Below are 24,259 nucleotides of genomic sequence, written 5' to 3'. Positions count from 1 at the left end.
TTGATTGTGCAAAGAAGCAGTAAAATGTTTTAACTGAAATCAGAATGTTTCCAGTGGCATTTTTGACTTGCGATGACTTTAATTTGTTATTAAAGAGAGATACCAAAAAAATATTTTAAGTCTGACTTAAAGCAGCTTTATTCAGATTTTACAGGCATTCAAAATTGCTGTGGAGAATGCTGTCCAATACAATAGTATCTTGATTTTTTTTTTCCTAATAAATAGTAGTTTAATGCAAGTGAAGCACAAACAGTCTAATACTCATTTTATATCTGACTGTTTATCAGACAGAGAAGGAGGCACTTCAATATATCTGTGTTTAGAGTTCTGAACTGAGAACTGCATCTAGGCAAGCAATTAGAAGTACATACAGCAAGTTGTAAAGCAAGAGAGAGTTGAACTTCTTTTCTCCAGGTACTCTCTTTGTCAGGAGTTCACCTCAGAAATGTCTGTCTTAACCTTTACAGATCTAGAAGCACGACATGACCATGCATGCTGAAGGCTTCTGAATGCCTCAGTAAAATCTTTTTATGGCCACATGTCAGTCCTGAGCCAACCTATACTATGAAGGCTTTGGAAAGACTGCTAGAAGAGATATAGTTGTCACTGTAAGAGGGAAAAAGTTTCTGTTTTATGAATAGTGTAAGCAAGGCTGGCAACAAGGGGTTGGTATAGAAGCATTTTGCCAACATGCATATGTTAATCTGGCATGTAATTCATCTATAGCTTGCCACAGAGTTTTATGTAGCAGTACATTTTTGAGTTTCCAGGTTCCTATAGGTTGTCACTCTGCGTTGGCAGAATGGCAGCTGTTTAATTCAAACTTTTCATGCTGATTACTATGTTTTCATTTATTTTAACGGAATACCTGACTGCATGACATCTTAATGTAAATGTGTGTCTATATATCCAAAAAGGTATACATTTTTTATGCTAAATAGGGTTTTAGCAAAGCCTTTTATGAATAGCTGCACAGTTAAATAATGTCATCAGTTTACACATGGCTCAGGCAGTAATGCTCATTCCCTTTCTTTCTTCTAGGAGGAGATGACCGCCGGGTCTTACTTTGGCATATGGAAGAAGCCATCCATTCAAGAGTCAAACCAGTTCAACTGAAAGGGGAGCATCACTCTAATATCTTCTGCCTAGCTTTCAACAGTGGCAATACAAAAGTGTTCTCTGGAGGTAAGGAAGGAAGAGCACCCTGATTTCACAGGACTGTGTGTTGTGAATGCTTTGCAGTAGAAGCCATGAGTGAGAACCTGCCCCAGGCGATATCTGGAAGGTGTTCTTAATCAGCAACCGAAGTTTCTTTGGAAACAGGAAATTCTTTAATTAGCACAACATTTTCAATTTTGTCATGCTTCTTTTCTCAAACCCTGGTGTTACTGCATTGTTGTCTTGAACTGTCATGAGAATCCTGGGTTCAGTTTGCCCCTACTTGTGCTACAGACTGTGGAATGTTGTCTTTGATATTCCCTCTTAGCTGTATTGAGAGCAGACCCTGCATTCCCTCTGGCACTCAAGCCTGATGCTTAAAAATCTTTGCTGCTACAATCTGATTTTAATGCACCCTTAGATAGCTCATGTAGGACTATTGCCATCTATTGGTGGATCACTTTTTTTCAGACCCCATTTCAGTCCTCACTAGGTAAGCACCTGCCTTTTAGAACTGTTGGCACACACTGATAGGCCTTGATATTTTTCATCTCTTTTTAATATAAATCTGCTTTTTAACAGAAAGTTTAATTCAGTCTTAAAACTAACATAAGGGAAGTGGACATAAAGTTGTTCTGGGTTAATAATCCCTATAATTCAGGTTCATTTCACCGCATGATTTTTAAAGTGTTGAGGTAAGGAGGAAAATTTTAATTGAGAAGAAAAAGACTGTCAATGCAGTCAAGTGTCATTTTCTGCAGTACTTCGTTTCCTCTATCTGACATGGTGACAGAAGGACAAGAATTTGTACAGAATATCCTTTAACATACAGCTAGACTTATTTTAGGATATTATGAGACTATTTGGTCAAAGCCCTTTGTTACGTTTTTGAACCAAGATCTGTGAACTGTAAACCAAGGCTAGAAATTGAGTCTAAGTGCATGTGAATGATGGAAGCTTCTCGTCCTTCAATGCTGTGTTAAAATTATAACATCCATTAGAAAAAAAGGCATGACAAAGCTAAAGAGGGTGTCAAATTTGAAGGATGGAGTGATTCAGATACACTTCTCAGGTGGAGTAAACCCCAAAAATGTCAAGTAGTGATGCCTGTCTTCTAATTCTGGGGACTGCCGTTTGTTTTATGAGAAAGACAGCACTCCATGCTGTCTTCAAATGAATGTATCTGCATGAAATTTTGGGCAAAAGTCTGTTTTACTTTAGTTAGAACTCATACAAATGGAACCTTGCATGAATATTCAAGGAGTGAACTGTGCCAAATCTTGCTGGACCAGCTGGAATGGTATTTTCTCATATCCAGCTCAGCCCTCTGTCCATTGGACCCTGCTGTCAGAGGCTGCTGTTTACACAGAAAAAGCAAAAGAGTGGCTTAAATATACCTTGCCACTGAAGTTAACACCTGCAGTTAAAGATTTACATCATTAATTATGGTGGTTTTTGCTAAGATGCCAGGTTATATGAGCTGTGACAGCTGATGCACAGACAAACTGGCCATTCTCATCTCTTTTTCCTCCTCCAGTTTACATAAAACCACTGTGCCTCTGCCAGAAATTATTTCCATTGGAGGAGTCAGGAACTCTTTCAGCTGCTCCATCAAGATTCATTGATCTCATCTGCAAGGGCTGTGAGTCTGACTCTTGGATCCCTCGTAAAGAGTCATTTTGCTGCATGGCCTAAATGTACCATCTGTTTTATCTCTGTCAGTAAAATGGGGCTAGCTATATTTATTCACTCAGTGATGTTCTGGAAGATTCTTAAAAGGTCTGAAAGAATTGTGGGACTTAAGGTCTACTGGTTATCACATAGATACACAGACACCCACACCTGAATTTGGAGTTGTATTTAAATTATGGAAACTGTAATACTTATAAAACCCCCAGAACTAAGAATTAGATTATGGAAACTAGCACAAGGCACACAGAACTCAGTTTATTCTGTAAATAAACAACTGCCAACGACTAATGACTTAGAATCTGATGACCTTTCCCTAAAGCAGCTCTTGATAACAGAGGAGAAGGGATTTTCCACTTCACTAGAAATTGGATTGCATCCAAGGAATTTCAGAGCTCTTTCCTTTGAAGGAGCAAGCACCACAAGTAGCCATTACAAAAATGGAAGGCAGGAAGTGAGTGGACAGTGTTTTGCATGTAATCTCTGGAGAAAAACTGTCTCAAAGTACCAAAGAAGTTCCCATCCCTGAAGAATACTGTTGCCCTTCTCTGTCCACACACACTGAGAGTAGAGCAGCATTTGAAATGAAAGATCCCCTCCTAGTAAACTGCTTGGACCTTTTTTATTTTGCACTTAATGTTAGGTATATGAAAAGATGAAATAAAGCTACAGGGAACTGAATTTGTTTCCCTAAGGCCTGATGTGACAGATAGCTCTAGCTTTGTTGTGCATTAGGAAAGCTTCACAACTCTATATCACAACTAAAAAGACATACAGAGCATAAAAATATGACTGTGGGCTTTCTGGGTTCTTTTCTTCTGAATTAAATGTAAAAGTGTGTGTGTTCTTAAATATTTCTAAAGAGGAAGTGCCAAATTTAGGTAAATTAATATTCAGCACAGAGACGAAAGAAAAATATTCTGCTACTATAGATTGAAAAACGCTGCATGAGCTATTGGAATTACTTTGTGGCTTTGACCTTCTTAACGTGCACACATGTGGTTAGTTTCCATTGTATTCAGTGGATGTGATAAAAGAAAAATGACATGATTGTCTGGTTACTTGATTTGGTTTTTGTTAATATAGAAGAAATTGCATTGGCTGTCACATTCTTGCCTTCATGATGGCTGCAAAACCCTGGATGGTGATAGTGTTAGCTGGCAGTATTTGATCTGGGAGCCCAGTGTCTTTCACTTCCATGATCTTTTTATGGAGTATCCTTTGAGTGGGAAGAAAGATGTATTTTCATGAGAGTTAAAAGTGTCCTGCTGCTTCATGGAATATTCTTCTCTTTACTGCAGATGTCCCAAAACTCAAGCTCAAACTGAACAAAGAATGATTGGTAGCATAGTTAAATAGAATTATTTGTTGAGCAGTAGCAGATGGAACGTATTGGTACATTTGGTCATGACTGGAAATGTGACATGGAGCCTCTCACATAACTGAGCAGAGAGCTAACCACTTGGAAAATGAGTTTGTCTTCTCTCTGCTTCAGTTTTGTTTTTGAAATTGAAAATTTAAAAAAAAAATTGGTTTGGATTTTTTTTCACTATAATGCTTTTTAACCACTGGAACATGTTGTTAAGTGCTTATATTTCTCTTTTTAGGAAATGATGAGCAAGTTATACTCCATGATGTTGAAAGGTAAATACACAGTTTGTATTTCCACTGCTTTAAGAAGTTGCTTAATGTCAACTCACTGGAGGCACTTTTTGTTTTAATTAATGGTCTAGGATAAGAGCCCGGCGTTTTAATCCTGAAACCTGCTTTTTATTTATCTAAATTCATTTTGGGAATGAAGTATTCCTCGTAATTCCATTTTTTTCCAGCACTTGGGTTTTGTATCATTTTGATCTCGGAGAAGAGAATGGTTATTAAATATATATGCTCTCCTGCAAACAGCATAGTACGTTCTGAGTAGATTTAGAGCCAGATTATTCTGGCACGTATACAAGTGTTGGCACATACAGATGTTTTGTTTTTCAACACACTCACCTGACTTGTATTTAAGACGGGTAGTGCTTGGCCTACCTAATTAGCTTTAAAACTTTGACTGCAGCTGCCGGATTCTCCACACTAATGTGAAGCAGATTTGTTTTGATGCTTACTTTTTACCAAAATTGCAAACCAGTTGGGAATTAGGCTTTGTTGTGCTACATCGAGATTAGGCTGTTAGTCAAAATATAAATAATACAGTAATGGTAATGTGTTAGCCTGGAATTCTCCAGACATCATGTCTTTTGAGTTTACTTCATTTGAGGTATAAAAAACTATAAAATTTTGGTCTGTACTAATAACTTCTAAGCAATGACCATTTAATTAACATGAACTCAAGAAAATCAAGTATAAATTAAAAGCAGGAAGAGGTATATATAAGAACAGAGAAATATAAACCCTTACTTTTTTTGAGTTGCTTAAATAACATAATTTGGACATATTTCTTGTTGTGTTTGTCCAAAGCCTTTTGCGTTGAACTATTCAGTGTACATCTGCCTTCCATCATACCTTGTGTCTGCTTCTTGCATAAATCTTGTATGGTAGTTGGGCAAAAGTAACTTTTTCCTACTGTTCTGATGCTTTCTCAGGAATATTGTGTTGTTTGGTGTTTGGGGGTTGTTTTTTTTTTGGTTGTAAGGCTTTTGGGAGTGTGTGTTTTGTATGAGTTTTGGTTGGGAGAGGTGTTTGTTTGTTGGGAGATGTTTTTTGTTTGGCATTTAGTTTTTCTTGTTTTAATTAAATGTGGAAATGTCAAAATTTTAGATGCTGGTGTTTATCACGTTCTGACTTTTTAAGCTTTTACAAGGTCTTTGTCCTTGACACTTCTCTATAGAACACATTTTTTCCTGCTCTATCTTGCTCAGATGTTAGTCTTTCTGATATGTGGTTTTAATGTGCTTTCATTGTCAGGGGTTTTTTTTAGGTATGCTAAGTCCAGTTGTAACACATATATAATTCTTTCCTCTAAGGTTATTAGTGGGATCTTCTGAAAGAAACCTTAGTAGACTGACACACTAAATTGTGATTGATTTCTATGGAAAGTTACTCTATCTTCTTGAATGACGACACTTGATCCGTCAACTGTTTTTTCATCATTTTAAATGGCTTTTTCTGTTACTGCTTTTTTTGCCTTTTTATTAATGGTCCATGAGACTGAGTTAGTAGGTCTGTCACTAAGAACATCAATTGCCATGTGATTTTATGTGGATCTCTATGGTGGAACTTCCATGAAGTATAGGGATAGCATACAAAGTGTATTCCCTAGTGAAATGAAGGGGCTTTTTCAAAGAAATAAAACAATCCCAGAATATTCTGACTCAGTATTTCAGCTTTTGGCCTCTCCATACCACTATTTCCTCCTTTTTAAATGATCTAAAAAGATGGGAAAGGAATGGAGAATGGGCTTTTTTTTTTTTTTTATAGCTGTGGAATGGCTGAAAACTAGGTACTTTGGGGGGAATAATTTTGTTCTTTTTTTTCTGGTTTTTCTACATGGAAAAATATAGGTCTGGTCTATGCAGAAAAACCAAGAAAACTTACTTAAGAAGCCATCTGGAAAGTTGGTCTTTTGTGAGCTTCAACTGAACTTCTAGACAATACAGAGGCCTGTATTAAAGAGTGTACTTCTGTCTTGTTTTCCTTTTTACATTAAGTAGTAAAAATTTACTCCACAGATCCCAAGGCTTCTTTCCCTTTCCCATTGCCTCCTCCCAGACTTGATCTAACACATCGAGAGTTCCATAGCATCTTGCAGTATCTGAAGTTTTTAATGTTTGGGTTTTGGTCTGAGATATTTTTTTTTCTCATAGCATGATGTCTTGGTCACTGAACATGGGCATTTTGTTTGGTTTTCACTTGAGTTATGCACAAGGGTCTTCTTAGGAAGTTGCATAAACTTCATCACTAAGTGTTACTAGGTAGATAAAGCTGTAAATACTTTGCTTTTTAAAACGATAGCAAAAGAAGGAAGAATGATAATACTGTGTCTCTTTTCCAGCACTGAAACCTTGGATGTGTTTGCCCATGAAGATGCAGTGTACGGCCTTTCAGTAAGCCCAGTAAATGACAACATCTTTGCCAGTTCATCAGATGATGGCCGAGTTCTTATTTGGGACATCCGAGAGTCTTCCCATGGAGGTAGGATCTCTAGAAGGAAAAGATCGTTGATTGAGTAAGAGTTTGTGCAAGGCAGGGAAGAGAAAAAATATGTTTATCAGGGACAGTCGAGACAGTGAGTGTTGGGAAAGGGTGAAAGTGAGGCATAGTTCTTTTGCCCAGTGATAGGCAAGTCTTTTCAGTTCAGTCTTACTGTCTTAAATGACTCCATAAAGTACCAGTATATAGTGCAGGCTAGCATAGAACTTGGTTTGAATAGATTTTAACTTGAGTAAAGGGGGAGTGGAGGGGATGACAACATCTTTCAAAACTTACTATCAGTTAGGAATATGGGGTTTGGGTTTTTTTCCTATAGTCTGGGCTAAAAAGAAATTTTGGATGTTTAGAAGGCTGTCATTTTGATTTGAATAGTTTTCCAAAGCTAATTATATACTTCCCTGTGACCCTAAGACACGCATAATGTTTTCTGGTTGTATGGAAACTTAGAGCCCGTATGTGATAACAGGGAAATTGAATTATTACTTCAGTCTTTGTTTTCTGAAACAGAACTGAATAATGTTGATTTATATAACAAACCTGCAGCTTCTCAAAACACCGTGACCTGTGTTTTTACAGCTGCAGTTTTGAGGTTGAAGAATCTCAGTTTAGAACTATAGTTACATAAATTTGAGAGAAATACCACAGTAATTGAATTTCAGTGTATGAATACTTAAGTAACACTTAAATAAATGAAGCTTCAAGTTTACCTCATCCTAAAGAACACAGAGCAATCTGGAAGAGTACAGAATATGGTTCCCTTCCTTCACAGCTGAAATAAAATTCCATATTGAAAATGGTGAAATGTTCCTTTATTGCCTTCTCCTAAACTCTGCACTATAAAGATCTGTTTGGGTTAGGACAACTACCTGTTGCTGACAGTGGATGTCAACGGTCAGGAGGACTGGATGCTTAAATGCATCTGTAGGAAGCTGCTCAGTATCATAAGCTAATGTCCAATCTAATCAGAATTTTTGAGATTATACAAAATTAAATTTTACTTTCTTTGTTGTAATTAAACCTTATTACTGCTTTTACTGTTGTTAAGACTTTGGAAGAGAAGGCTGCACCCGTGAATATGGTGTGAAGTGTTGGTTATAGTAGTTTGAGGCTTTCTGGAGTTCTGTCTCAGGTTCTCTGAATTTTAAATAACGGGCTTTTACATGCTTATATAGGAGTTCTGAGTCAGCATTTATATGTGAGCCCTGCCAATGTTTACTACAGTATAATGCTTGTCACTGGGTAATCCCCTTGTCTGCATGGGTATTTTCATGAGAATAGGCACTAAACCTGCTAGTGTGAGTACAGTTAGTTACCCTGAGTGGCCAGTGTATTAAAATCTTACAAATAACCTCCTAGTTTAAAATAGTGCATTAAAAGAGGTTGGAAAAGGAGTTTTGTTCCCTTCTCTTTCTCCCTGTCTTTTTCTTCTGAGTGATTTTTGCAGTAGTTTTTATAAACCCAATTTAATTTTTATTAGAGATGGTGTTGAGCTGCTCTCTTGAGAAACATGTTCATACTCCAGTGTATAAAAGCTACAATTGTGAATGAGCATAAAGAACAATAAAAAAGTAATTCCCCTATTTTTCATTAAAATGACTTAGTACCTCATTAGTTTAGCTCCTGTAATCTCTCTTTGGCAGGCTGAAACTTTTGATATCTTAGAAGAAAACTGTGGTGCCAGGCTCTTTATTATAAAGGTGTGAAGGAAAGCACCAGTAATTAGTGACAATAATTTGACTAAAAAAATGTACATAAGTTGAAAGTTTATTTTAAAAAGGGAAACTCCTTTATTTGGCAATCTGATGTTGTTTGTCTCTCCACTCAGTTAACGCAAGCCTTTGCCTCTCACTGGGGGCTGCCATTTTAATAACACAGCCTCTTACGTCCCAGCAGGATTCTGATTTGATGATGCAAAAAAAAAAAAAAAAAAAAAGTCAGTTTTAGTGTTAAACCTTATTTGGCACTGCCAGCAGACTGACAGCAATTTCTAAAGCCTTGAGGCAGGCTGGCAGAGCAGAAGGTGGCTTCTGTTCTGCTTTTTACCTCTGTCTCCTACGACAATTAATAGCGCCATGGAGCTTCAGCTGTTGTTAGAGACCTTTGTTTTCATCACTGTTAAATGAACCCTGAAGAGGAAAGTCCCTATAAGAAAAAGCTTGTAATAGAATATGGAAGAAATGGCTGCCACAATAGAACATGAGGAGGAGGAGGATACAGGTAGGGCAAGACAAGTAAATGTTAATTGTGTCTCAGTTGCTTGATAAGCAATTGTTTCATAAGGTATTGGAAATTTGAGAGGATTGTCTGTTTAACCATGTTTTATATGCCATAACGAGTATATGAGGAAAGAAAACTAAGTACCTTTGGAGGTGCTTATAGGGCTAAGGGTGCCTGCACTTGGTGGCTCAGATAAGTGTCTCCCAGGCACATGAGCAACACAGGAGTTGCATCAAAGCAAACAGTGAATGGGAAAGTCTGGCATAATCCCTGGCTCAAAACAGGCATTGATTCTGGCTCCTTAGTTGATTGAAAAAGTGGCAGCATGCCATAAAAGATACACACAGCAAAGAGAATTAGACTGTGTCTAAAGCTGTAAAAGCTAGCAGAAAGATAGAAGGATGACAGAGTCAAGGCTTTTCCCCACTCTTCATGGAGACAGCATTTTGACAGAATGAATAGGGTAGAGTAGCAGGACATAGTCTTGATGAGAGGGAGAGAGTCTGAATGAGCATGTTTTTTACTCTGTGTGAATAGTAAGAGCCAACTGTTAACATTTTTTTATGCGAGAGGAACGCCCTTCTTGTCTCCTTGTACAGCACTTAGGAGGTGGCAAGCCTATTTTCCCCAGGGTTGGCAGCTTTCTTTGAGCTGAGTTCCATACAAATTTATTTCACTTCTTGTAATATTATTCTCCCATATAATCAATTGCTGCTACATTTCTGGTTTGGGCAGTCATCCATCAGTGGCTGTGGAAGCTTTCAGGCATATATTGCCAGAAATCTTTCAGAAGCTCCCCCCATGCTTACTCCCTATCAGATGACCATTTGGTCGTGAACCTTAAGAAGATTCAAGTATTTGGTCTTTGACTAGCTAGTTTTAAACTCTCATAACCTTCCATAAGCAAAATGATGTCTTGAAATTCAGCATATATCCTTTGCCATATTTAGACAGAGTTAAGATGCGCATGGATGGATTTGAAAACTTCAGGTTTTATATTGCTTTGGATGTGTCAGGTTGAGAAATGGTTTGAACATGCCTCCATATCTTCAGATCTTGTTATGCTGTTTCCATATTAGGCTGCCAAAGTCATTGCATCAAGCAGTTGTATGCATTGTTTGTTCTTATATCTGAAATTTCAACTTTTTCAACAGAGCCCTTCTGCTTGGCACACTACCCATCAGCCTTTCACAGTGTAATGTTTAATCCAGTAGAACCCAGATTACTGGCTACCGCCAACTCTAAGGAAGGTGTGGGACTCTGGGATATTCGTAAACCTCAGAGGTATGATCTGTGCTTGTCTTGTGCTATTTCTTTCACTTGAGAGGTGATGGCATGCTACTCTTTTTTTTTCAAATCAGAACATATGGTGGTAAGAAAAGATTCAGAACAAAGTTAATAACAATGTTGGTTATCGATGATTTTGCATAATTAACATTCTTCTTCGTATATGTGATTTAATTCAGTTTAAAATGGGGCTAGATCTTCATGTTAAGGTAAGTGATTTTCTTCAGAGCTGCCTGGCCTCACTACTGCAGATTAACTTGGATTGTTGTGTCAAGTTCTCATCATTATATTTAGCACTGGCTTGCTAATACTGGAAGAAGCTGCAGTGGGCATTGCCTGGTTTACAGTTTGTTTTTCCTACCCAACTCAGTTTTCAGTGGCTGACTGATTGTGGTCAAGGCAGCTTTTTACTCAGTGCTTATGAGTTTTGTATGACTTCCTGAATAATACAGACACCTGGATAATCAGTTTGGCTGTATAATGTACTTCCAGATTTGAATAGAATTATAAACAAATGAAGAGAATAAGGTTGCAGCATGAAATGTGATTAGACTGGGTTCTAAAGTGGATGTATGCAATGTCCGATATCAGAGTTTGGAATGTATGAGTATTTAAGCTTCTGTTGAAGTATTTATCTGTCTTTCAGATTTAAAATTTTCATTTTTTTTATCATAATAATCTGTGGTGGTTAACCCTGGCTGGATGCCAGGTTCCCAGCAAGGCTGCTTTACCACCCCGCTCCTCAACTGAACAGTGGAGAGAGAATATAATGAAAGGCTCATGGATCGAGATCAGGACAGGAAGAGATCACTGACCAATTACCATGATGGGCAACACAGACTTGACTTGGGGAAATTAACTGAATTTTTTACCAGTCTAATCAGAAGAGGGTAATGAGAAACAAAAAAAAAAACAACTCAAAACCACCTTCCCCCCACCCTTCCCTTTTCCCCAAGGCTTAATTTTACTCCTGAATTCTCTACCTCCTGCCCCCTCAAAGTCATACTGGTTTTGCAGGATTTTTTAGTTTTCAGCTTCTACCTTATTTCTATGATTAAAGAACTTCCATGAGTTGGTCTCTTTTTCAAAAAGGAGTTGCACCAAAACATTTCTCTTTCCAGACACTTATTCTCAGAGTAGCAAGGAATTATGTTGGTAAATCCTATATGAATGCAAAATTTAGATGAAGTCTTTCACTTGGGTAGCACATTGAAATAGCATCGACCCATGTAGCTGGAAAGGTTATATAAGGCTAACAGGAATAAAGAGTGGAAGTGCCCAGAGAAGGGCAATGAAGCTGGTGAAGGGTCCAGAGCACGAGTCCTGTGAGGAGCAGCTGAGGGAGCTGAGTTCATTTAGCCTGGAGAAAGGGAGGCTCAGGGCAGACCTGGTCACTCTCTACAACTACCTTAAAGGAGGCTGTAGTGAGGTGGGGGTCGGTCTCTTCTCCCAGGTAAAAAGAGATACAAGAGAAAATGGCCTCAAGTTTGTACCAGGGGAGCTTCAGATTGGATATCAGATAAAATTCTTCACCAAAAGGGCTGTCAAGCATTGGAACAGGCTGCCCAGGAATATCTATCCCTGTAGATGTTAATACATGCGCAGACATGGCACTTAGGGACATGTTTAAGTGGTGGACTTGGCAGTGTTGGGTTAATGTTTGGACTCACTTTTCATAGATGTCTTTTCCAACATAAGTGATTCTATGATTCTATTCTAAATATCATTAACGATATAAACTTTGACACTGGTATATGCAGGAGCACATTACTTGAGTAAGGAATTCTTCTATTACAAATTTGAACAGCTGCTTTCTAATAGCAAAAATAGTACCTTTCTATAATATTTAGCTATTCTTACTAAGACACTGATCTCCAGAAGTTTCTCATCATTTATATAAAAGTATTAATGAGCATTTGCTTGGAGTGTTAGCAGCTGTCAGGTCTTGGAAACTCAGATGATCTCCAGTCTGGATGCTATCCTACCTTCTTCCTTGATCTTAACCACAAAGCGAAAGGCTTACTGTGAGCTAGTTGGGGCTACTGTTGTATGGGACAAGAGTCTGTACTCAAATTTAAGGACACACATTTTTAGCTGTATTGTGGCATTGTTCTTTTAAATGCCAAATATAAAATAATTACAACAGAATTTAATTGCTTCTTGGCAAGTAAGTAGCACCAGTATAAAAGTCTTAATAGCATTCGACAAATCAGAAGATTTTTTTTTTTTAATGATGAAATAAGAAGGGAAAGGGTTTCTTATGTTTTAATGTCTAGGTTATCTTAAAGGCCTTGAATAAATTAAACTACTGGAAGCTTGTATATTTATATCTGATGGACAGGAGCTACCCTTTTCTGGTCCTAATCTGTTCAAAGTAAAACTGTCCAATTAAAAAGTCTAATGTGGATGTGACTATAGAGCTGAAATTCTGAGGTGGATAGGTCACACCACTTTCCCCAAAGCAGGAAAATGTGTGCAACACTCTGATTGTACAGCTGGGCACACACAGCTGTGTACCAGGCAGCTGTTCCCTTAAACACTGAATTTAAAGCTTTTGCACCTACTACATGTGGTACATTGTGTAAAATAGGCACATGCTTCCTGCCTGCAGCCTACCTTCAGAAAAGTGAATAGTAAGAGAAGGGCTGCTCCTCACAGAGTATATGCTGTTGTCTTATATTTAGAGTCTCAGACTTGAGCTGAGCAAGCTGTAACATAAATGAATGCAGGTGATAAGTCTGCCCTCACCTGCCATTTTGCGGCGACAGCCATTAACTTTCCTCCTTTGCTTAATAGAGATGTGCCCAAAACATGGTGGGCAGGATATGCTTGGCTTATGAAAAGAAAATGGCCCTAAATTATTCTGCTGCCACTGCATTTTTTTTCCCAGGGAACTCTCAGGAAAGAGGACAATTCAGAATAATCCGTGTCCTTCTAGTGGGCTGCCAAAACCAGAGTCACTCATATTTAAAGAAATTAGACTGGATTTTTAGTCTTTTTTAAAGTAACAAAGCATTTGCCAAAACTTCCACTGGTCTCTGTAGATCTAATTTGCTAATCTAGAAATATGGAATTTGTTTTTTAATGTATTTTGAGCCAATTCATTATGTCTTATGAGGAAAAAATTTTATTAATTTGTAGATCAGATAAGCTTCAGCTGTTTTGTCACAATGTGTGGTAGTGGAATTTTGATTAGAGGTTGAGTTGGTAAAAAGAAGGGGAAGAAGTATAGATAATTTTAGGTGTTTGCTGTGGATTGCCAAAGTCTTAATTTCAAGTGGGTTAAGCAGGGCTGCAGCCCTCCTCCAGTACAGGAAATATGGCTCTGTGTAGTTAATAATTTGCTGCTAGTATAACACTTCATGTAAAACTCATACCCCAACTACTGTCCTGTTCTCTGTCAGTTCTTGAATGGAGGCAGAGTTAGACTGATGCAGGCACTATGTGGTGTGCTTCCTAACTGGAGGCTGTTCTGAGGAATCCTGCTCTTGCTCAGCTGCAAAATGAAGCAAATTAAAAGCTTGAAATTCCAAAGACTGACTTTCTGTGGCCAGTAGCACTACTGTAGCTAGCAATACCTTCACATAACATGTATTGCAGCCAACAGCACTGGTGTGGCAATATTTTTTACAGATATAGGTGAGGTTTGATAAATCCACAGTATTTCACTCATTTGAAGGGAATCAGGCTCGATGATGAATTTCTAGTTTTAATCAGCAGGGGGTCCTCAGGTGAAGTAAAGTTTTTCTTTGACTCTGTTCAGCTTGATAATGCACTGTCAGAAAAGGGGAGATTTACTGTTAACCTCTAAACTTGTATGGCAGTCAGTGGAATATGGCTCATTGTGCATTTTTAAACTAATAGCTCTAAATCTTCAAAATATTGAATGGAGTAGTAAAGTCCTTGTAGGTTAGAGAATTCAAATATAGATTCCATTGCTTGTCAGAAACAAGTGAGCTGCATCTACTTATTTATCCAGAAAATCTGAGGATTTTTACATCAGGGTACTTTGCTCTAAAATATGTGGCTCTTCTCCAATTGGGTTATTGGGAGAATTTGTCTTAGCTTGCTGTTACATGCCTCCAACCAGGAAAGTTGATTTTACCCACTTCTATAGTCAGGCAACACTAAACACCTCTACAAATTAAAACTGAAATACTTTTAGGGCTAGGAAAAAAGTCCTGATTATGAGCAGATTTTATTTATATGCTGTGGAATTGGTTAACTTTCTAATGGGAAGCAGGGAGTGCTTTATGCTCGGCTGGTACAGTGAAGGCAGTAATTGAAAAGCCAGCATTTCTTGGCATGCGTGGAGAAATTTAGAGACAGTTGCACAACTCTGAATTGTGGAAAGTTTAGCTCACTTCAAATAGTCATAATTTGATTAGTCTTGCTGACTGAGTCAGGATACAGAGTCAGATTCATTTTGCATTTTCTCAAAGTTCATTCACAGCTTGATATCTCTTCTGTCTCAGATTCAGTGCAGCAATTGAGATTCCCTGCTTCTACGCTATAACTAGTAAGATTTGAATGTGGTAGGCTGGCTCCTCAAAAATAGCATATGAAGGGCTATTAATATAGTACTAATATAATTCCAGCATGATTACAAGTTGACTAGTGATTCAGGAAATATTATTTTGCTATTTTTAGAACGTGTGAGTATTTCTAGCCTTCCAGGTGGACGTTAAACTGAAATCACGTGTATTGTTTCTTTTTCAAAAACAGCCCATTGAAAAGCCTTAAATATGGTTTCGGATGATGAGGCTGTTGTAAGGCGTTCGTGCCACTAGATGGGGTCTGGAAGCTGTGCCTTTTTTTAAGAAAATCTTTTTTTAAGAAAATCGAAAAAGGCGGGTCTGTGCTTCTTAGATTGTTTGCAATAAAATATGTATTGCAAATCTGTATTGTTACAGGATTGCTGGGAGCAACTCAGCAAGGTGGAGTACAAGCAAATATGTCAAGCAAAGACTATGTAACTTCACTTATTTTTAGGGACTCATGTTCTCCCTTCGCCTGTTCCATGGAACCCCATGCTCATCTTCTTTTTACTGAAATCAGAAGACTGCTTTTTTTTCCTCTAAGAAAATATGATAATTATGCCCTTAAAGCTTTCTTTTCCTATGTTCCCCGACTCACAGCAACTAATCTGGAAGTTTTTGAGATCAAAATTATATTGTCTTGTCCTATTAATGACCATCACATATTTTTAAACTGGTCTTCATGTTACAAAAAGGCTATTCACAGAAGTGTGTTCTGCTTGTGATAGGAGTGTTGAGCGTGTACTTTGTACACATTGGGATCCATTTGTGTGTCCAGTTCAAGGGTTAAAATGCTAAGTGTTGGGTCATAAATACATGTCTTGGGGCATTTTATGTGAGCCTAGGATGGGTTTATCTAAAAACTAGATAGGCCCTCATTTCTGTGTTCATTGCATAGTTCTGTTTGACCTGTTTTTTTGAGCCAGCTCATCATGTTTAGAAGTTAGAAAACGAAGCTGGAAAGGCTTTTTAGCTTTCTTATGCCCTAGCAAGTTGTACTTGCTTCGAGGAGGGCCCAGCAGATAGCATAAATGATGGAGAAGAGAGGGTGAGGCCTGTAAGGCTGCAAACGGGACATGAGAATGAAACAAAACCTTCCTCATTTGAGGAGCAGTGAAGTATTAGATATGTTCAGCTGTTTGTGGCATTCTGTTCATTCTGTTTACTTGCTTCCGTTTCTTTTGCTACACTAACCTTCGTCTTTTTTGTCTTATCAGCCTGTTCCTTACAAGCTTTTTACAAAATAGAAATGAAACGTAACCAAAGTTGGGGGTGATTTACCTTTCAAAGCTGCGTGTTTCATAAGAATAAACTATAAGCACAAAGTGTTTCTTCTTGTCACTTGACTTTTTGTGTTCCTAGATTACAATATAGGGTTCCAGGACCCCAGACTTGAGTTTTGGGATCTGGGAATACATTTGTCCCTCCTAACTCAAGGGGGACTGAATTCAACTCTGAGGGAGGTAGAAATGCTTACATGCAATAGACCTTTCCAAGATTCTTATGAAAGTTCAGGAGACTTGTGCTGTCTGCATAGTTACAAGTCAGTTCAAAAAGCCCAATGATGAGTTCAAAAAATCCTTGACAATCTGGGCACACCTGGTATTCCTTGGTGATTCCTTATGACATATTTTAAAAGCTATTTTGACCATACAAATCATAATAAGCTCCAGTTAAAGGAGTGTCAATTTCAATGTTTTCCATCAAGGCTTTACAGACAAAACTAAACAGGAGCATTAATTGAGCTTTAATTTCTTTCTTTGTCTTGGCTGAGAAGTAACTGCAGTTCAGAGCCTATTTTAGCAAACTTTTTTCTCTCACATTAAATGAATATTTGTGTCTCAAAAAACACCAGTCAAGAAAGCTTTCTTAGTGGACTTCAACCAACAACAAATTTGCCTCCTGCACTGAGAATTTAGAGGAAACAAATTCCCAAGTTCTGGGTAAGGAATACTCGTCAGATATCAGTGAATCATCTAGTGATTAGCTAATTAAATAGTAAGCAAAATATAGACATGGAAATTTCTTCCCTGTAATAGACTAATTAGATTCAGGGGGATCTCCCGGGAGGACTCTTCTTAGAGTGTTTATAAATGTTGAGGTATGTTAATCTTACCAGTGTGTGGAGGACTTTGAAGATGTGGGTGCACTGTGCTGCTGGTCTCCAAATGATTGTGTTCTCCAAAGTCTTTGTCTTGAACAGAGCTTTTTCTTGAACAGTGCTAATTACTAGGTGTTCAGCTTAGTCTCTGTGCTGCAAAAAAACACAATCCAACTCTTAAAGCTCTTTATTGAATGCATAACTTCTCGTCCACATGGATCGGAAATCACGGGTACTCAGTTCTTTTGAAAATCCCGATTGCTTTGACTTGTAGTTTCACTTATTTCATTTCGTTCCCAGCCTTTCAAAGACCTAATGAGTATTACTTTTTTCTTTCTGAATCGGTGGTCTCTGATGGCAAGAGGAAAAACACTGTTGGATATAAAAGTCTTGCAGGTGGTGTATGTCAGATTGACACCCTGATATGTAGTTGGAAAAGCTAGGTTTCAGGTTCATGAGGCCTTTGCAGTTTTGAAATAGAAGTGGTAGCTGCCAGAAGTACAGGCAATTTAGGAACAGTTCTTTGGAGTTTAGTTAGATGCATGTCAGGTAGACTATCTTTGCAAAAGAGACCCAAGTACTACCTCTGAGTAGAGGCATGGTTCATTTTGTTAGGGTTTTTTTGTTGATGAGTGGATGTGCAAAGAAAAGGGAGGAAAGGGAGGTGATGAGCATTTGCATCTCTCTCTGTACCACAGGTGATATTTGTAACCTGTTGCATAGAGAGGACTTTAGAAAACCTGTGTGGTGATATGGAAGGTATTCTAAGGTCATAAAACTAGCATTGTAACTCAGTCCAAGTCAATAGATTGAGGTCTCCACTCGTTGCCAGTTTTAGTTATTAGGCTCATACCTTCAAGATATTTGATTCTTAAAGATCATACCAGAAGAACAGAGACAGCAGTTATTTTCTGAGAAATGCTCATGCACATGCTGAGTTTTATTCTTTCAAGCTTACCTTTCTGAGCTCACTACACAAAGGAACTGTTGCCTAGTTTTATCTGTGTGTTACCAAGATGTCTGGTATGCTGGATGAAATACTGAGCTTCTGGAAAGTGCAAGTGCGGGATCCAGTATTGTTGCTGATCGTGTTGCAGGGGATATTAATTCAGGGGCCAAACACAGAGTTTACTTCTGACAGTTCGGTGCTCTTTCCTTAGAAGCTAGAACTAGTGGATTGGGAATTTTCTTAATGTAGAATCTGTAGATGTTACATGGTGGCTCAGGAGTGGAATGGCAAGAATAGTATGAGGACATTTAAGGTTCTACTTTTACTGTTTTGTGTTTTGACTTTTCATGTAAAGGAAAGAAGCTTGTGATTCTCATCACTTCCAGTGTGAATGCTTTGGGATTCCCAAAGCCCCTGAAGGTGGAAGAGTTCTCTACATCATTGAATTGGCAACTACTTGTTTAAATTATTTCAGTACAGTAGAAGTGTGCTGAATATTTCTGTTTGGAAACCTTTGTCAATCCTTCTCTGAGCAGAGCACTGTATTAATGACTGCAGGAAAAATGTGTGTATCTTGGCAACCACTTTTTTATTGTCAGGCTTATCAGTTCATTTCTTTCCCTTCCCCACTGAACCATTTGTTGTGAATTTTGACTCACTTGATCCTGCTCAAAGTAATCCATTTAGCTAGGTTATAGTATAACAAATTTGAAGTGCTTTTTTGGCACTCACCAGTATGGGTCAACCACACTACCTCGAATAGTTCAAATAACTATTTGTCTTCTCACACTGGAAATAGAACTCATCCTACACTTGTACCGGTCTCATCTGTTATGCTTCTGTGGCTACTGAGGCAGCTCAACCAATTTATTTCTCAACCTAGAATTTGAAGCTCTCCTAACCAGGTCTAACTTGGCATATTTGCCCCAAATTACACAGAACCTAAACTTAGATACTTTTTCCCCTATTTGTCTTCCATTATTTCTTAAAAGTTTCTTTTAATGTGATAGAAAGCGAACTGACTGTTGCTTAAATTTGGGGGGATTGAGTTATTCTTCTCTGGGAATCTTCGAGGTGTGTTGACAGAACATTTGAACCGTAATGGCATCTGGGAGAGTGGTTTTTTTGAGATGGCTTTTGGCTTATTTCTTATTGTAACCATAAATAAATCTCCAAACTGTTTGCTGCAGGTTTAGCCAAAATCAATTACTTCTTTAGGGCTAGAAATATCTAAGGTAGTCTCCTGCCTTTCTTTCTGTTTTCTCACTGAAGATAAACAGAGAGTACTTGCAAATGAGCCTTTCTGACTTCTTACCCCAGTGACAGTCATTAAGGAAGACTTTAGTCATGCTGCTGACTTTTCTGCATACTGAGTCCTTTTTTTTGTGGTTGTCACCTTCAGTCAGTTGATGCTTTTTTCTTCTTTTTTTTTTCTTTAAAGACAGAAGTGCGGCCTAAGGTTGCAAAGTAAGTAAATTAGTGAATTTATTGCTAAGTATTTTTACTCTGAAGCAAGAAATCTTTTCTCTTGCTGGTGTGACCACCACCTAATAGATAGTCTGGAAATACTTAACTGTGCAAGTCTGCTAAATACTGCCTGGTATTTAAATGTGCGAAAACAGGTGGTGTAGTCTCTTTTTCCCACCTTTATGTCTTGTCCTTATTGTGGAATTTACTGGGATGGTACGGGCCCTCTCACTTAGCTTCTGTTTTAGATGTATACACTTCCTATATCATTTGCAGTCCCACTTTATGTGTGACCTCATCAGTCCTCTTGGGATAGAGGGTTTATCTTAGCTTTCTCCATGTTTAGGCTGGTATCCTTCCCATAGTGGATATGGTAGGGAAAAAAAGTGGTTTTCCCCCTGGAGTTAAAAAAATGGTAACCCCCGAGGGGATGGTGTCATTTGATGTTGACCCAATCAGCGCCTCTGCAAAATTTAAACATATCACACCAGACCGGAAAAGAAGGATGATGAGGTAGTTGGAGTAGTAGTGGTCATGTTCTGAGACTATGAGGAGAGAGAGAGGGGCCAGAAGCCCCGTTGGGGGCCAAGGCCCCCCCTACAGCCCTGGCTGGAGCTGCAGGAACTCAGAAACAGTGTTAAACTGGACCACGTTCTGTGGCTAAAGAGCTGAGGGAGGCTTTCTCCACTGTGAGTGGGCAGCAGGAGCAGCAGCAGAGACAGCACTGAGCAGAGAACTGGGGCAGAAAGCCAAGAAGATAAGAAACAAGCAGCAAGGACGGCATGCAGCTAAGCAGAGAGACACAGAGATGTCTAACGGAGAGAGAGAGAGGACTAAGCTCAACAAAGACAGTTTTGGGGTAAGAACTGAATCAAATTCCCCCAAAACCCCTTTGAGACCCCTCCTAGGAGGAAGGGGTGGACTCCTACTTGATGGAAGTCCTAAAATGCAACAAGCACCGGAGAGAGGAGCTGAGAAGCTCAAGACATCCTGGAAGCTAGACCGGGACGGCCGGACGGAGTGTGGGGGAAGTGGCCTTGTCCCCCCCTACTGCTGCTGCCACACAGGCAGTTTTGAGACAGAGCAAAGGAGCTCTGATAGAACACTTAGAGCAAGGACTGAACTGAAAGCTGCCCTAAACGTTCTGACTCAGGGGGTAAATCTCCTGAGGAAGGGTCTGTCACGAAGACCCCTGCACTGCGTGATATGACATGGTGAGGTGAGCCTTGTCCCTGCTTCACAGTCCACAGGAGAGAGACCTTCGCTGGGAGTCTGAGGGCTGAGAGGGATGAGAGGAGACCACTTTGTGTGTAATGGAGAGAGAGATCCAGCTACAACAACTCCAGCTACGACTGCTGCATTGGAGAGGAGAGACACTGCTACCCTGAAAGTGGAAAGGATCTTTCCTTCTTCCCTTCTGGACTTTTCTTAGAGAGAAAAGAGATTCGATCCAATGTAAATACTGCTTTATCATAAGAGAGATAGTTAGGATTATGTATATAATGTATTATAATATTTATTTGTGTAATAATTGTAATATAATTCCCTTCCCCCCATATTGAGTCTTGTGTTGTGTCTGAAAAACCCCTCTCACACTGGGGTAAGTTGTGGGAGGGGGGGCTTGGACTCAGAAATTGGATTTTTGGGGGTCTCAAACCACGGCAGTGGAGTATATTTAGAAAGATTTTTGGCTTTCCTCTAGCATCCCTGGATCTGTTGATCGGATACACAACCAAGTTTTTGAGAACTGAGGTTCAAAATTTATAATAAAAGAGAGTGAGTGTTGTTAGTAGTTCAGCTTTTAATTCTTTATTGTTCTCAGATAGGGCTATGGTAACTCTTCAGTTCAGCTTTCCCTCTTGATTGACTAGTTTTCTCAAAACTTCACCAGTTAAAATCACACTATCCATTGCTGATAGTTAGCCCTCCATCAGATGCACAGAGATTTTCTGATTTGAATATTAAACTTTTTCACACCTATCAGCATCCCCACGTTAGCAATGTTTTGGTTCTGGTCAGGCACTTTAAGCTGGATACTGTCCCTTTGCTCTGTCGGATCCAGCTTGCTCCTAGAAGAAGCAGCGCTATTCAGGTTTAAAATTTTCAACACTATGTGTAACTTTATGCAGTAAACATGAAGTCAAGAAACCTGGTTTTGTTTCACAGTGCTGGGTAGGTCTGTTGGTTGACCTTTCTTGCCCTGGGTTTTTCCTGTACAGAGAAATGGGAATACTGCCTACTTCAAAAACCTCATGATGCTTAATCTTTTTGTTAGCTTTGAAATACTTTCACACCCAGGTCTTTCTAAAGCATAAATTTAAAGTGCAAAGTATTGTCCTTCCAATGCAAATTTAAAAAGTATAATCTGTTGTTCAAAAGAATCTCAGATTTAATGGGGTTTTATAGCCTGCTTTCTTAAGGAAATAGGTTTGTAATCATCTAAGTCTTGCCATAATCGCCTCTACAGCTCATTTCAATGTGGAGGGAATGAAAAGAGAAGCCTTTTTTTGCTAAAAAAAAAAAAAAAATCAAAAAAAACATTGGTGACTGAAATCGAGGGGGAGATCCACTTAGTGCATTAACTAGGGGAACATTTGAAATGTTTGTTCAACCCTATTGTAAGACAAGGGAATTAGTCTTTGAAAAATCAGTCCAAGGGAAATTGTGGTGGAACCAACTTGATATATCCAAAGTTATGTGTGCAGTTGCATTCAGTTAGCTTTACATGGCAATTTACATTCATCTTTTACCTGCTAGAGAGAAAAGCTTTACTAATTCAAGACTGAACTCTTCTGCTGCAGGAGCATTTTGGATCTTGCCACTTTTTCTGTCAAAAGAAAGCAACTTTCATGTTGCTGCTCTTATCTTTAATTTCAGCTTGTGTAGCTTTTAAGAATTAAAAATTCATGCAGCTTCACTAGAGAAAAGAAGGGGAGTAAGTATATATAAATTATTGGATAAGAGAACAAGTCTATGGCTGATGTTTGCTCAGTTTTCCTAATGCAAGACAACAATTGCAGCTCATAAATGTGTAGGAAAAAATGTATTGTAGGACTGCAGTATTGACATGTGACTGCTTTTACATAGACAGTAAGGTGTGAAAATCGATTTCACTCTTCAGGAGTAATTGCCAACTTTTACAATTGGATTTTTTTTCTGCGGTAACATTCTCTGGTATCCCTGTTCTTTGTGTTATAATGACTTTTGGTGAATGCTTCCTTTTGGGAACAGCTCCTGTTCCTTTATTTGACCTAAAAGTCATCTTCCCATGCCATGTCTGGCTGTATTTGCATCTTCTCTATCTAGTTGTCTGATGGAACCTACTCCTTTGTGTTTTGCTGGATTTAGCTGAGCAGTTTTCTCTGTCACAGTCTGTACTCCATCCTTCAAGGTGCTATTTCTGAACAGGCTGAATAATGGACTCTCACCATAGAATTTAGGGATGAGAAAAGGATGGAAATGATCAGGTGTTTTAACTAGCTTGCATGCGGCTGTTGGACAGTTGACTTTTAGATTGTATTCTCTACTTTTTTTTGTCTGGCTAAATTTGTTTTGGTTTGGTTTTTTTTTTTTTCCTGAAAAACTATTTTCATGCCTACTACATGTCACTTATTACTTACATTACAGTAACACCTAGATGATTCAAGCAGAGAATGAAAATAGGACACTGACTTGCAGATCTGTAGTGAGGACAAGCCTAGGACAGTGAGAGTGTTTGGGAACAGGTCTGTGATAAGATTAAAACAGGTGCTAGTTTTGGCTAGAGCTAGAGCTGCAGGAGGATGTGAAACATTCAGACAAACAGGGGTTTTTTGTTTGTTCATTTATTTATTCTAGTCATCATTTGCTACTGTTCAATCTCTGTGATGGCAGAAGTAAGCCTTAAATCCTGAAAGGATAAAAGTAATAAAGATGAGAGGGACAGCTTTGTATACTTTACACCTCTGCTCTTGCCATCTTCCTCAAAATACTGAAATTCTTGAATTATTTTCCTGTGTATAAAGGCAGAATAAAGGAAAACATAATGCTTCCTGGAGAACTGCCTGAGATCACTGGTGAAGCTACATTCAGTGATTCAATTAGGTCGTAAGGGCCAAACCATGCAAGCCTTTGCTATTACATGTTCTGACTGCTCTGCTCACATAAATAGTGATGTCCGACATTTTTAAGGCTCCAGTTTCTGAAGACAGTTATCAGATAAGAACCTTACTTATTAAAAAAAATTAAAATATTGCCCTCCTGGTTTGGAGGGAAAAGTGAAGCTTCTGCTCAGCTTAGAGCTTGCTCAGCTTAGAGCTTGCCACGCATGAAAGTTTATTAATGATGGGGAGATTCTTTTTTTTTATTAGTTTACATATTCCTGACGCTAAGAGTAAACAGCAGAAGGAATGTCCCATTCTTGAACATGCAGAATCTTCAACTTGAATTCTGTACTTTTCCAATCTTGGTGGATGCAGTTTATTTTAGTTGCATTTTCTTTTTGAAAGAAAGCAAAGACGTTTAGTTTTGCTAGTAATACACAACATTTATTTTATTTGGTTATTCTTTAATGTCCAAACAAATACCTCTTACTTCCTGTTAAGGATTCTGGGTGATATAGTTCTTGGAAACAGTTCTTGTAAAGGAAGTGAGATAATTAGAAGTAGTGATGGCAGAATTTAGAAAAATGAGCTTGTTAGTGAAAAATTATAAAATCTTGAT

At 38.5% G+C, this 24,259-nt stretch overlaps 1 protein-coding gene across 5 annotated transcripts in view; it reads left to right on the top strand.

Moving 5' to 3' along the window:
• DCAF5 (DDB1 and CUL4 associated factor 5) overlaps window positions 1-24,259 on the top strand; it is a 71,914-nt gene that overhangs the window by 8,928 nt on the left and 38,727 nt on the right. For 4 of the 5 annotated variants that reach the window (XM_027716905.2, XM_027716904.2, XM_039389011.1 and 1 more), the window contains exons 2-5: window positions 1,042-1,185; window positions 4,455-4,491; window positions 6,842-6,981; window positions 10,371-10,500. In XM_027716905.2, coding sequence (XP_027572706.2) covers window positions 1,042-1,185; window positions 4,455-4,491; window positions 6,842-6,981; window positions 10,371-10,500 — 451 coding nt within the window. Of the gene's footprint in view, window positions 1-126; window positions 415-1,041; window positions 1,186-4,454; window positions 4,492-6,841; window positions 6,982-10,370; window positions 10,501-24,259 lie in introns of those variants that run through there. The other variant, XM_027716908.2, reaches the window with a different exon arrangement.

The sequence above is a fragment of the Pipra filicauda genome, unplaced genomic scaffold (assembly GCF_003945595.2).
Source record: "Pipra filicauda isolate LSUMZ 115617 unplaced genomic scaffold, ASM394559v2 scaffold6_size6359152_pilon, whole genome shotgun sequence".
In the NCBI taxonomy this organism is placed as follows: Eukaryota; Metazoa; Chordata; class Aves; order Passeriformes; family Pipridae; genus Pipra; species Pipra filicauda.
This window is presented reverse-complemented; position numbering and strand designations above follow the sequence as displayed.